At 41.0% G+C, this 12668-nt stretch overlaps 1 protein-coding gene across 1 annotated transcript; it reads right to left on the reverse strand.

Moving 5' to 3' along the window:
• Nucleotides 1-8584, reverse strand: LOC121326815 (osteocrin-like). Its single transcript, XM_041270340.1, has 5 exons — nucleotides 8549-8584; nucleotides 4990-5088; nucleotides 3403-3620; nucleotides 1832-1925; nucleotides 1-1603 (listed from the first exon to the last, which is right to left on the reverse strand). The coding sequence occupies exons 2-4, from the start codon at nucleotides 5086-5088 to the stop codon at nucleotides 1841-1843; spliced, it is 402 nt and encodes a 133-aa protein (XP_041126274.1). The 5' UTR covers nucleotides 8549-8584; the 3' UTR covers nucleotides 1-1603; nucleotides 1832-1840.
• Between the last annotated feature and the right edge of the window lie 4084 nt (nucleotides 8585-12668).

Raw genomic sequence — 12668 nt, forward strand, 5'->3', positions numbered from 1 at the left:
AAGGAGGTGGGTGTGATGTTAGTAACTAGGCTAAAGCGAACCTTTTTCAAATTTGCTGTTGCATATTTTTCTTTTGAACAGGTTACTTAGTGGTTAGAGGTAAGTTATTGTTATAGTCTCAATTCAGCTTTGTGTATACTATTGTCCAATTCCAAAGGATAAGAAAATGATCTCTAATGATCGTGATGGCTCACCATCACACCTCCCAATCCACTTTCCTGACAGCATCATAATGAATAAAATGAAGGTATGCAAGCAGTCCTGGATGCCTCATTACAGCACGATGCCTTAACCCTTCGGGGACTGCTTATGGGATTGTCCCCTGAAGACGTCTCTGCTTGACGCTAGTCTGGAAGTACATTAGAAACACATGCCACTTCAGAGGTGGTGTCCTGCATCTCATTTTACAGAAAGACAGTGACGTGTGCTTGGCAGTTCTGCGCAGCGCTATTACTGTCCAGAGCACAGCTGAAAAATGGGAATTTTGATATTAAAAGAAAACACAAAACTTGCCAACAATTGCGCACTTTATTTATGTTGATGGATAATTCTGTATTTCATGGTGCTTTCCATCCCCCCAATGAAATGATCCTCTGTACATTTAATACAGTTATTAAAGAAAACACATGCCTTCATTTGGTACAAAAGCCACCATCGGTATGGTATTGTTTTTCAACACCTGGTTTATAAAAGAGCTGGAAAAAGGTGCTGGGCTCACTAGTTATAGTTTAACTGTGTTTTACAGTCGCATGCTGGGCACTGCACTGCAAAGTCGAGGAAAGGGTTAATGGTACTCATTGAATTCAATAAAGAAAAAATGTCTTTCCATGCCGCTATTCAAGACATTGTGAAGCCCTTTATCTAAAAGCCCCGGCAATCATCATTATTACATCTTGCTTGTTTGCCAATGGAAGCATTATTTCAATCAGATTGGATTTTTTGCGTAATATGAGGGTGAACTTTAGTCTGTTCGTTTGGAACAGTTAAGCTTGCTTTAAGTTTTTAAATAAAAAAATTAAAATAAAATAAAACAATAACCCATTAAGGCTTGCTCTGGTTCTGTAAGAGTGCAGTGCTCAAGCAAGCTGTGCAGGAAGAGCCCGCAGAACAGGGGTCAGTCCCGTCAGTGTGCATTACTACACTTGCAAAGCCATGACATTACCTTTCCCTAGAGAGCCCTTCCTCGGATCCTGCAGCTTACTGTGGTTTCCAGCTGTCTGTGTCATGTTCCATATGATGACGTTGGTATAATTCTTTATTTTAGCCGATACCAAGCCAGAATTCAAAAATATCAAAGGGGGGGTTTGGTACGTGTTCATGCGAGTGTGGTGATAGACTGGATAACACAGTGCAGTGTGATAATCATATGTACAGCATGCTGATTCAGCTCCAGTAATAGGCATCAGTGGTTGCCCTCCGAGTGCTAAGCTGGTTGCTGTCTAAGCCACAGCCACCAGAGCAGCACGGTAAGGACCAGGGTGCATGCTACCTCACTTCTGGAGCTGCAGTGGGTTAGGAGTGATACACATAGACAAGTCAGTAGATAATTGAAGAAAAAGACGAGACAGTCCGTCCATGCAGCTTTGTTTCAGGGACATCCCACCTGTGATGAGGATATAGACAAGGTTTTAATACATTGAATTACATGTTATGATACTCAATAATAAAAGTAAAATGAAGTATCTATAATTAAACTGCCATGAGTGGTGTTGAGGAATTTAAAGAGCTGCAGATCTTAATAATGCTGCCCTAGACCCCACCTCCCCACCCCAACCCACCCCACCTCCCCAGTGAGCTTGCTGGTTTGTCGTCTCTGTTGCACTGTACTCACCTCTCAGTGTTAGCCCCTGCTGTTGGCCATGCGGTTCGTTCCAAGCCGGTCTATTGGCACACCAAAGCGTCTTTTGGGAGGGTCGCTTACTTTCCTGCAATAAAAATGATTTCAAAAAATTAAAAATCACAACAGTTTTACATAATTGAAAAAAAAAAAAAGTTTTGTTAGCTGCATCTAATTGTCTTAAATCATTAAATGTATTTCTTGCATTTTAACTGATACTTTTTTTGGAATAGGTTCTCAATATATCATTTCACACACACACACACACACACACACACACACACACACACACACACACACACACACACACACACACACACACACACACACACACACACACACACACACACACACACACACACACACACACACACACACATCATTTCTGAATTAGTGGATCTGAAGCTGTATAAGCTAATTTCCAAGGAGGGCAGGCTAAACTCTCAGCAGTCACCTATTCACACACAGTGCCTCCTCACAATAAATACAGAGGAGAATTACATGTACTCCCACAATACCTTTAGTGTAAGTGGCAGGACTGCTTGGCCAGACACACTGCAGTATTTTTAACTGCAAACTGTGATATCGCATTACTCCTGAGCACAGTTACATCATGTCAAAGTGACACCATCTGCTGCTCTTGGCTAAAAATGCAAGGGCACTTGGATTTCTAGCCAAGACATTTTACAAAAATACTTTAAAATAATAGGATAACTATTTATTCTGCTGAGTAACATTTGGCCACGAGCCACTGACAGTTTATTTTCAGAAATTGTATTATTTAATTAACATGGTTGTTTCTTAAAAAAGGGAACACATGTAATACTGTATGCTATCTTTAACCCAAAAATAACAGTTGGGTAATTTAGAAATACAGAACTAAACTTAATTTTCTAATAATAATACTCCTAATTGTAGCGGGGTCCCAGCTTAGTGCTTGGCACTCTGGTACCTTGTTTTTATTTCTGTGCACTCTGAGGTCATTTGAAGTTCTATTGCATGTTTGTGCTGGCCCCTTACTGTGAAATGCTATACTGAGAAAGAAAACACAAAAGTCAGTTTCATCTTAAAGCATTGTAAATGCAGTTCTAGAGCCACTGGGATGAGTTCCACAGCCCCAGTGGGAAACAGCATGGCATACCTGATCAGACTGCACAAGGATTGTACTTGCCCTGCACACAGTCCTGGTTTTTAAAACAATCTGTCTTTTTTGCAAAGCGCTACCATGTTCCCACCAGCAAGCCCATTCGAAACCTCCTCCAGAGCAATCAGGATCTTCTGCTACTTCAGTTAGGCAATCAGCAGCAGGCGGGATAACTGCTATAGTGAGTCTGTTCAGTTCAGTACAGGCTCAATATGCCTTCCCGGGACACTTAATGCCAGCATCATTAATTGATCGCAGGTTAGAAACAACAGGATAGAATATTCCTGCAATAGACACACAATACTAATTGTTTGTCAATGCTATAGTAGTAATACTAACAATGTTTCCTATTGGATGAATAAAGGATTTCAAGAGAGTTGGGGATCTCTTTGAAGAGGATCGAGAGGCTGCAGTTGCTCACCTTTGTTTGCCCTTCAGTTCCATGGTGCTCAGGGACAGCCTGTCCAGAGGCGTGCCGAAGCCAGGGAAGCTCCTCTTCTGCTTGGTCTCCATGACATCGTTCTCCAGGCTCACAAGCTTGTCCAGCAGAAGCAGCTTGGCAGTCAGGTCGCGCGCCACCTTCTCCTCGCCGGACACAGAGCTGGAGCTCACGTCCCGGACCATCGAGGAATCCAGAAACTGAAAGAGATGACAGGACTGTGAGCATACCGAGCGTGGGATGTACTGAGAGGGGGGGCAGACAGGGGGTCTTACCATATAATCATATAAGAAAAACTATTTGTGACAGTATTGTGACGCAGTTATATACGAGAACCCATTATATAATATATAATATATGAAGTTATGTTAACTTCAGAATAATTGTCTTTTAATAAAATTTGAACACTTCTTAATATCGTCCAGGCTACATTAGTAACATTTGTAATTATTAAATTATGTTTTACTACTTAATAATATTAGTTATTTATTACATTTTTATTATTATTATTATTATTATTATTATTATTATTATTATTATTATTATTATTATTATTATTACCAAATAAACAAGATTAAGTTTATTTATAATCTGGTCCAAGTTGTTTATTTCTGGTTTATATGCAGTAACCTTACTGGGTACATTGCACCTTTCTGAAAAAAAAAAGTGCTAGAGAATCTTGCTCTTTGAGTTCTCTACAATAAAATAGAATGCCATAACTTTTAATTTTTTAAGACTTGAGCTTGCAGCTTTACTCTAGCTGCCAATACAGTGATTTTGTAATAAAATGTTATGCCATGTTGATAACTGGCCAGACCTTTAAAAACACATGTCTATAACGTCATCCTAAAACTAAAGCTTGACACTGCTGTCAGATCCTTTCACCAAGCTGGAGGTATGATACCACTTTTTTACTAATTATGCAGTGTTTTTATTCCTCCTCTGGAAAATGACACTATTTGTTTTGACCACAGTCTAACACCTGATTACAGCATGTAATCACAGACTTATTCCTGGTAATTGCATTATCAAGTGAAGTGTTCCTACCAGTTCAATAGCTGAGAAAACGTTGCCAAAAATAACACTGAAATAAAGACAAAAGTCAAAGAGGAGCGATCAGGGCAATTTGGAGCTGGATGTGAGCCAGCCTGACTGGGAAGGTCTTGGCTTGTCACCTCCTCTTTTCAGAAGCTTTGTCACCATTCTTAAGTAAAGAAAATGTTATTTCAAGAAGAGCATATCAATGAAGGCTCTGATTGTTTATTGACGAGTCTCTGCTTGCTTTGAGCAGCATGCAAGCTGAAGCGATTTGTTGCATTTGTGTTTAAAGTACTTGATGTATTACACAAACAAGGCTGGAAAAGTGCACAAACTATACATGGATTATTGGATATACTGTAAAGCGCCCATGAAATGACCAAGGAGTACTTTGGAGGAGTTTTTATTTATTAATTGTGCTTTCATTTAAAAAAACATGGGCTTAAAAAGTACGTACACTGTGTCGTTATCTTTAAGAACATTTCAGGCATGTTTAGGGTGCATGTACTGTATTTATTTCACATCTCTTACCTCCGGTGCCCCCTCCACCAGCTGTGACCTGCCTGAGATCCAGTGAAGAAGTGTAGCTGCTAGCAGACAGTGCACAAGGACCCATCTGCAACCCAGCATCTGAAACACAGCATATACTATCTCCATGTACACAGCACAACCCACACACAGGGACAACACAGCACAACCCACACACAGGGACAGCACAGTGCAGCCACACACAGGGACAGCACAGCACAGCCCCCACACACAGGGACAACACAGTGCAGCCACACACAGGGACAACACAGCACAACCCACACACAGGGACAGCACAGCACAACCCACACACAGGGACAACACAGTGCAGCCACACACAGGGACAACACAGCACAACCCACACACAGGGACAGCACAGCACAACCCACACACAGGGACAGCACAGCACAACCCACACACAGGGACAGTGCAACCCACACACAGCACAGCACAGCCCACACACAGGGACAGCACAGTGCAGCCACACACAGGGTGCACAGTGCAGCCACACACAGGGACAGCACAGCACAGCCCCCACACACAGGGACAGCACAGTGCAGCCACACACAGGGACAACACAGTGCAGCCACACACAGGGACAGCACAGCACAGCCCCCACACACAGGGACAGCACAGTGCACAGCCACACACAGGGACAACACAGTGCAGCCACACACAGGGACAGCACAGCCACACACAGGGACAGCACCCCACACACAGGAGCAACACAGTACAGCCACACACAGAGACAGCACAGTGCAGCCAGCACACAGGAGCAACACAGTACAGCCACACACAGGGACAGCACAGTGCAGCCCGCACACAGGAGCAACACAGTACAGCCACACACAGGGACAGCACAGTGCAGCCAGCACACAGGAGCAACACAGTACAGCCACACACAGGGACAGCACAGTGCAGCCCGCACACAGGGACAGCACAGCACAGCCACACACAGGGACAGCACAGTGCAGCCACACACAGGGACAGCACAGCACAGCCACACACCCCACACACAGCACAGCCACACACAGGGACAGCACAGGACACACACAGCACAGCCACACACAGGGACAGCACAGTGCAGCCGCACACAGGGACAGCACAGTGCAGCCCACACACAGGAGCAACACAGTACAGCCACACACAGGGACAGCACAGTGCAGCCCGCACACAGGAGCAACACAGTACAGCCACACTAGTCTGGACCCCATAGTCAAAATTCACACCCACACTAAACAACCGTTATATTGCCTTTACATTTGTAAGTGATCTTGCTACTGTTTGGGAACTGGAAAAGTTACCCGATCTGTTTCTTGTAATCAAGGATTGGTGCATGCAACTCAGCAGCTGGTGGCAGAGTAACACTGTTCTGTCTGTTACAGTATGGTGTGAAAGCCTTCCAGCACCACCACAGACACAAAGCCAGAATATGGACTTTGCATTGTAGACTCAAAGCCATGTGTCTTTCCAGACATTAGCAGTCAGAAAGTTACCTTTCAAGTTTCGCTCTTGCCACTGGACAAGTGAAGTTACCATTACAAGTTAATAACCATCTGTAAAGCAAGCCCAGCAGAATTTAGAAAACAAACTAAGTGGTCAGGATATTTGCATGGTAAGATATGGATATCAAAGCTGGCTTCTACGCAGGGGACTGACTCTGTTGTAAAGAGCACATTGTTTTTTAGACAATGTTGGTCTTTACATACTTGATTTCTGCGATGAGATGGCAGGATATCTGTTTGCTTCTGACTCTTGGAAAACAGGCTTCGTCTGTGAAAATACCCAGTGTGCCTGGAATCCCCTCCAAAATAAACTGATAAACTGACCACTTTATAATGTGAAAACTGATATGCCACTGTATGATCTGGATTTAGTTTGAATGAAACATGTTCTGCTTCCTCCTCTCCCACCCTTATGAAAATATGATTACCCTCAAATAAAGTAATATTTCAGTGATATACCGCTGCTGTTTGAGCAGCTAACTGACGGCTTATTGCTAGCGTACCAAGTACAATAATGAAAGTGTTACTGATGGAAGTTACCACCAGCCAAGCCAAAGAATAAACTTATTTTAAACTGCATTCCAAAGACGGCAGCATGGCTCTGATAGAGGGAATAGATGAAAGCAGTGGAGAGAGAGCAGTTGGAGGTGTGACCTCCAACTGAAGAAAGAAGTGGAGAAGAATGATTGTCAAAACGTGTAGAAAGGAGGATTATCTATAAGATTGGTTAGTGAATAGGGCTTAGCAAAGGAGGCTGCATACTAGTGTTAGCGCTAGGGCTTGGTTTAGGGTTAGGGTTAGGTTTAGAACTACATTAAGTATTTTCTCAAATTGCTTTTTAAACCAGAATTGTTATCAGGAGCCAGTAATGAACTGAGGAATTGCTCTCAATTAACATTTTGCTTCAGGAGCAATCCCCCAGTCAGTTAATGTCCCAGTGCAGTACAAATGGATAACACAATTAGCAATGCAATCACCATTGCTTTTAAAAATACATCGGCACTGTGTTGTACCCAGGAGGCAGCAGCAGAACTTAGTGAGATGATTTTCAGTGTTAAAAAGGTTTAGACTGAGATGAAGATTTAAGTCTCCCTTGTCAAAGCAAACATACATCACATCGCACATACTGCCAGCGATGTGTAATGTTTCATACAACGTACAATTGTCTGGATCTCAATTATGATTATTATTATTATATTATGATTATTAATTGCCAGTTTGGTTACAATCTTGTCGGACTTCTAATACATCATAAAAAAAATAAAAAATAAAGCTTTCAGTATTACCCTTACTGTATTTATTATTTACATTTAAATGCCTTTCTGTCAGAATGAAAATATTAAACACAGATGTTTTTTAAGTCTAGTTTTAGTGAGCAGCACTTTTCAATTTTGTTATGTTTTTAATAGTGCTATTAGTTGCCATGAAAAATCTAAACAATATTTCAAATGCACAGTATCTTCATATTCCCATGACTTTTTTTTAACAGTCCAAATAAACAGCCAAAAAATAATATCTTTGAATTGTATTTTGAATTCCTATCTGATTGGCTTTTGAATTGTTTTAGAACAGCATTGTTGCAGACGGACATTTGCAGTTCAGCTGAGAAGCAAACTATATTGTCTAGCGAGACACAATCATTGCAACACAATCTACACTTAAAAATACAGTAAAAAGAGCAGCAGACTGCGTATAAATCGATTGGAAGTCTACCAGCATGGCTTGTTTATTGTTCACTAGGTTTTAAATATGCGACAGCTGTGACACTAAGGGTAGTGAAACTGTAATCAAATAACAGCAATTCAGATTCCTTGAATTTCTATTTTTATTATATCAGCTATTTAACAATTATTTAAAGATACTTAGTACTTTTTATTTTGGAATATACTGCTTGTTTGCTGTAGAAAAAAAAAACAGACAATAATAATAATAATAATAATAATAATAATAATAATAATAATAATAATAATAATAATAATAATAATAATAATAATAAATTGAAGAAAAACTCAGAAAGAAAAGCAATCTGAGCACATGCCTTTGTAATTCAGACCTACCTTTCTTTAGTAGTTGAAGGTGCAGTGCCTGCAGTTACACGGGCGACTTTAAACAGTAAGTTCAAAAGGGAGAGAAACGAACAAGGACCACAACTGAAAGTCCAAAAATATCAGATAGGAGCTCTCCCAGATGTTAGGTTAGACTCCAGGACGAAAGAGACCTGTAGTACATCTTTTGTAAAAGGTGACGAGGAACGGGACTTGGAGAGAGGAGGTCCTCCAACATATATAAGTAATGTGACTGATCCCAATAATCACACTTATTCAGATTTTTAAAATTCTTACAGCGTGGAGGGGGGGGGGGGGTGTGGGTGGTCACCCGTGTCATACACAGCAGCGTGTCATACACAGCAGTGTATAACCAAGATCATGCAGCAGTCTCTTGACATAGGGGTGGTACCGACAGACTGGAAAATTGCAAACGTAATACCGATCCACAAAAAGGGAAACAAAACATGAACCAGGTAACTACAGACCAGTAAGCCTGACTTCTATTATATGCAAACTTATGGAAACTATAATAAGATCCAAAATGGAAAATTACCTATATGGTAACAGGGTACTGGGAGATAGTCAACATGGTTTTAGGAAAGGGAGATCGTGCCTAACTAACTTGCTTGATTTTTTTGAGGATGCAACATCGATAATGGATAATTGCAAAGCATATGACATGGTTTATTTAGATTTCCAGAAAGCTTTTGACAAAGTCCCGCACAAAAGATTAATTCTCAAACTGAACGCAGTTGGGATTCAAGGAAACACATGTACATGGATTAGGGAGTGGTTAACATGTAGAAAACAGAAAGTACTGATTAGAGGAAAAACCACAGAATGGAGAGTGGTAACCAGTGGTGTACCACAGGGATCAATATCAGGTCCTCTGCTATTCCTAATCTACATTAATGATTTAGATTCTGGTATAGTAAGCAAACTTGTTAAATTTGCAGACCACACAAAAATAGGAGTGGCAAACACTGCTGCAGCAGCAAAGGTCATTCAAAATGATCTAGACAAGATTCAAAACTGGGCAGACACATGGCAAATTACATTTAATAGAGAAATGTGTAAGGTACTGCACGCAGGAAATAAAAATGTACATTATAAATATCATATGGGAGATACTGAAATTGGTGAAGGAATCTATGAAAAAGACCTAGGAGTTTTTGTTGACTCAGAAATGTCTTCATCTAGACAATGTGGGGAAGCTATAAAAAAGGCTAACAAGATGCTCGGATATATTGTGAAAAGTGTTGGATTTAAATCAAGGGAAGTAATGTTAAAACTGTACAATGCACTAGTAAGACCTCAGCTTGAATATTGTGTGCAGTTCTGGTCACCTCGCTATAAAAAAGATATTGCTGCTCTAGAAAGAGTGCAAAGAAGAGCGACCAGAATTATTCCGGGTTTAAAAGGCATGTCATATGCAGACAGGTTAAAAGAATTGAATCTGTTCAGTCTTGAACAAAGAAGACTACGCGACGACCTGATTCAAGCATTCAAAATTCTAAAAGGTATTGACAATGTCGACCCATGGGACTTTTTTGACCTGAAAAAAGAAACAAGGACCAGGGGTCACAAATGGAGATTAGGCAAAGGGGCATTCAGAACAGAAAATAGGAGGCACTTTTTTTACACAGAGAATTGTGAAGGTCTGGAATCAACTCCCCAGTAATGTTGTTGAAGCTGACACCCTGGGATCCTTCAAGAAGCTGCTCGATGAGATTCTGGGATCAATAAGCTACTAACAACCAAACGAGCAAGATGGGCCGAATGGCCTCCTCTCGTTTGTAAACTTTCTTATGTTCTTATGTTCTTATGTCTTAAAGGTGTATACAGTACCTGGCATTACCTACAGCAGGAATGGGATGCACAGTGCATGATATGTGCTTTTCAATAGCACAGCTAATTACGGAGGAATAAAGAATAGAATATTGGTCACCTAGAGATCACAGTCAAATGACAATCCACAGAGGGGGGAACAAATTGGGGGGGGAGCCTTGGGGGGGCAGGCAGGTGACAGGATATCCTGGCACGTGTTGAGAAACACATGTGTAGGGTCATTCTCCTGAACCCTCAATCTTTTGCTGCAGAGCTCCTCCATGTTCTTCTCTTCTGCAGTGTGTCCCATCAGAATGCGTTCACAGTGTTGTGTTAGCCTGGAAATCCATTAGTGGAGGACAGCCATTTCTTTTCACAAAACAGATGCTGACAAGCCCTTTAATATTTTTTTCCTAGTGCAACTGACAATCATAATAAAGACGGAATAATAACTTCCAATTTTGTGGTTATAGACCTTGTTCCTCAGTCCAGAAAAGTGATTATTATTATTATTATTATTATTATTATTATTATTATTATTATTATTATTATTATTATTATTATTATTATTATTATTAGTAGCAGTAGTAGTAGTAGCAGTATTAGTTCAAGTAGTTGTAATAATCATAGTCGTTGTAGTATTTGATATGAAGACTGTATTAATTATCCTTAATAGTGTTTTAAACAAGGGTTCCCAAGGCACAGGAAATAGGAGCCGTTCAGTTGCCATGAGTTCACCCTATTGGGGATGAGGAGCCAGATCACTAATCATTCCAGTTCCTTCATCACTCCATCCTGAGGCCCTTGGTGCTGCACTGCATCACTGAACGCTGTCTTCTTCCATGCAAAGTTTCCAGTGGTGAAAGACTGCCTAACCTCTCGTGTCATCGCTTCTACAGCTGGAAACGGGTGTTGTAGATCACTATACCCCTTAGCAATCCCCCACAGCACAGTAAACGGGTGTTGTAGATCACTATACCCCTTAGCAACCCCCCACCGCACAATAAACGGGTGTTGTAGATCACTATACCCCTTAGCAACCCCCCACAGCACAGTAAACGGGTGTTGTAGATCACTATACCCCTTAGCAACCCCCCACAGCACAGTAAACGGGTGTTGTAGATCACTATACCCCTTAGCAACCCCCCACAGCACAGTAAACGGTTTGCTTACCTGTAGATGCCTGGCATGCACAGTAAAAACAGGTGACCTGGAATACCAAACAAACTGACCCACGTGTTCCAAGGACGCCTGAGATTAATGTGAGCTGCTACACAGCTGCTGCTTCTTCTTTAGCAGACGCAAAAATCTAACCAAACTAAATATGGATTTGTATGGGCTTGACGTCTACTCATTTTCTAAAGAGTTCCTCTTTTCATTCTTTGTGTAGGACAAAGAGAAATGATTTAAACAGTAGCGGATCTTAATATCCAAACAGTCTAGACCTGCTATGTTTCACAGATCTTGTGTAATTGTAATGCTGGTCATAACTATGCCCTGGGGTAAAAGCACTGGGTCAATATAGAGCTAAAGAGCAGTGATACTCAGATCCATCAATGTTTAGATCTGCAGATAGATACATGGAGATATCTGCTCCAATGAATGGTAAACAGTTATTAACAACACACAGCGCCTATGTCATGTCTTTTTTTACAGTGCACCCTTATGCATCCAGTCTAGCTAAGTTCATACTAACATTTCCTTCCAGTAAACTCTACAAACACTGGGCCTCGACGTCATCTTTCTTTTCATAGAAAACATGCAGCTTTTAATAGACCCGGTAATGGGGAACAGTTGCTCCAGAAATCTAAACGGAATGCAGTGGTAGCGTGCTAATTAAATAACGTGAGAAGCGGGACTAGAGAAAAATAAAAAAAGAAGAAAAAAAATTAGCTGAATGTCCAATCGTCAAGAAATACACGTGACAGTGCCCATTAATAAAGAAAATAATTTAGTCATTGGAAAAACACACCTGTGTTAATAATGACACGTCTGATTCCTTAATAATAGCGGAAAATATCTCCTAGTGGTGCCGGAATTCAGAGCAATTTCTTTCATTAATGAAGACATTTTATGCTGATGATATCATGTTTCACTCTTGCTGTTGCTAGGACGAAGGGTAAAAGAACAGTAAATGAACGTTTAGTTACCAGGAACTGTCCATGCATGCAGTAGACACAAGCACATCCCAGTGACAGGTCTCTGAGAGATTAACAGAGAAAATTAACAGCTGCCTGTTTTTGGGAAGTGTCTCTGCAACAAATACGTCTCCCAGAATTAAATGACACTTGTAGCTACGGTG

Source organism: Polyodon spathula, chromosome 14 (genome assembly GCF_017654505.1).
Source record: "Polyodon spathula isolate WHYD16114869_AA chromosome 14, ASM1765450v1, whole genome shotgun sequence".
Lineage (NCBI taxonomy): Eukaryota > Metazoa > Chordata > Actinopteri > Acipenseriformes > Polyodontidae > Polyodon > Polyodon spathula.

Bases quoted from the DNA above. Each gene is read 5' to 3' on its own strand.
- LOC121326815 (XM_041270340.1), bottom strand. From the start codon at position 5,088: ATGCTGGGTTGCAGATGGGTCCTTGTGCACTGTCTGCTAGCAGCTACA. The intron at 3,621-4,989 runs GTAAGAGATGTG...CATCTCTTTCAG, and splicing joins TGGTGGAGGGGGCACCGGAG to TTTCTGGATTCCTCGATGGT. The intron at 1,926-3,402 runs GTGAGCAACTGC...TTTTTATTGCAG, and splicing joins GAACTGAAGGGCAAACAAAG to GAAAGTAAGCGACCCTCCCA.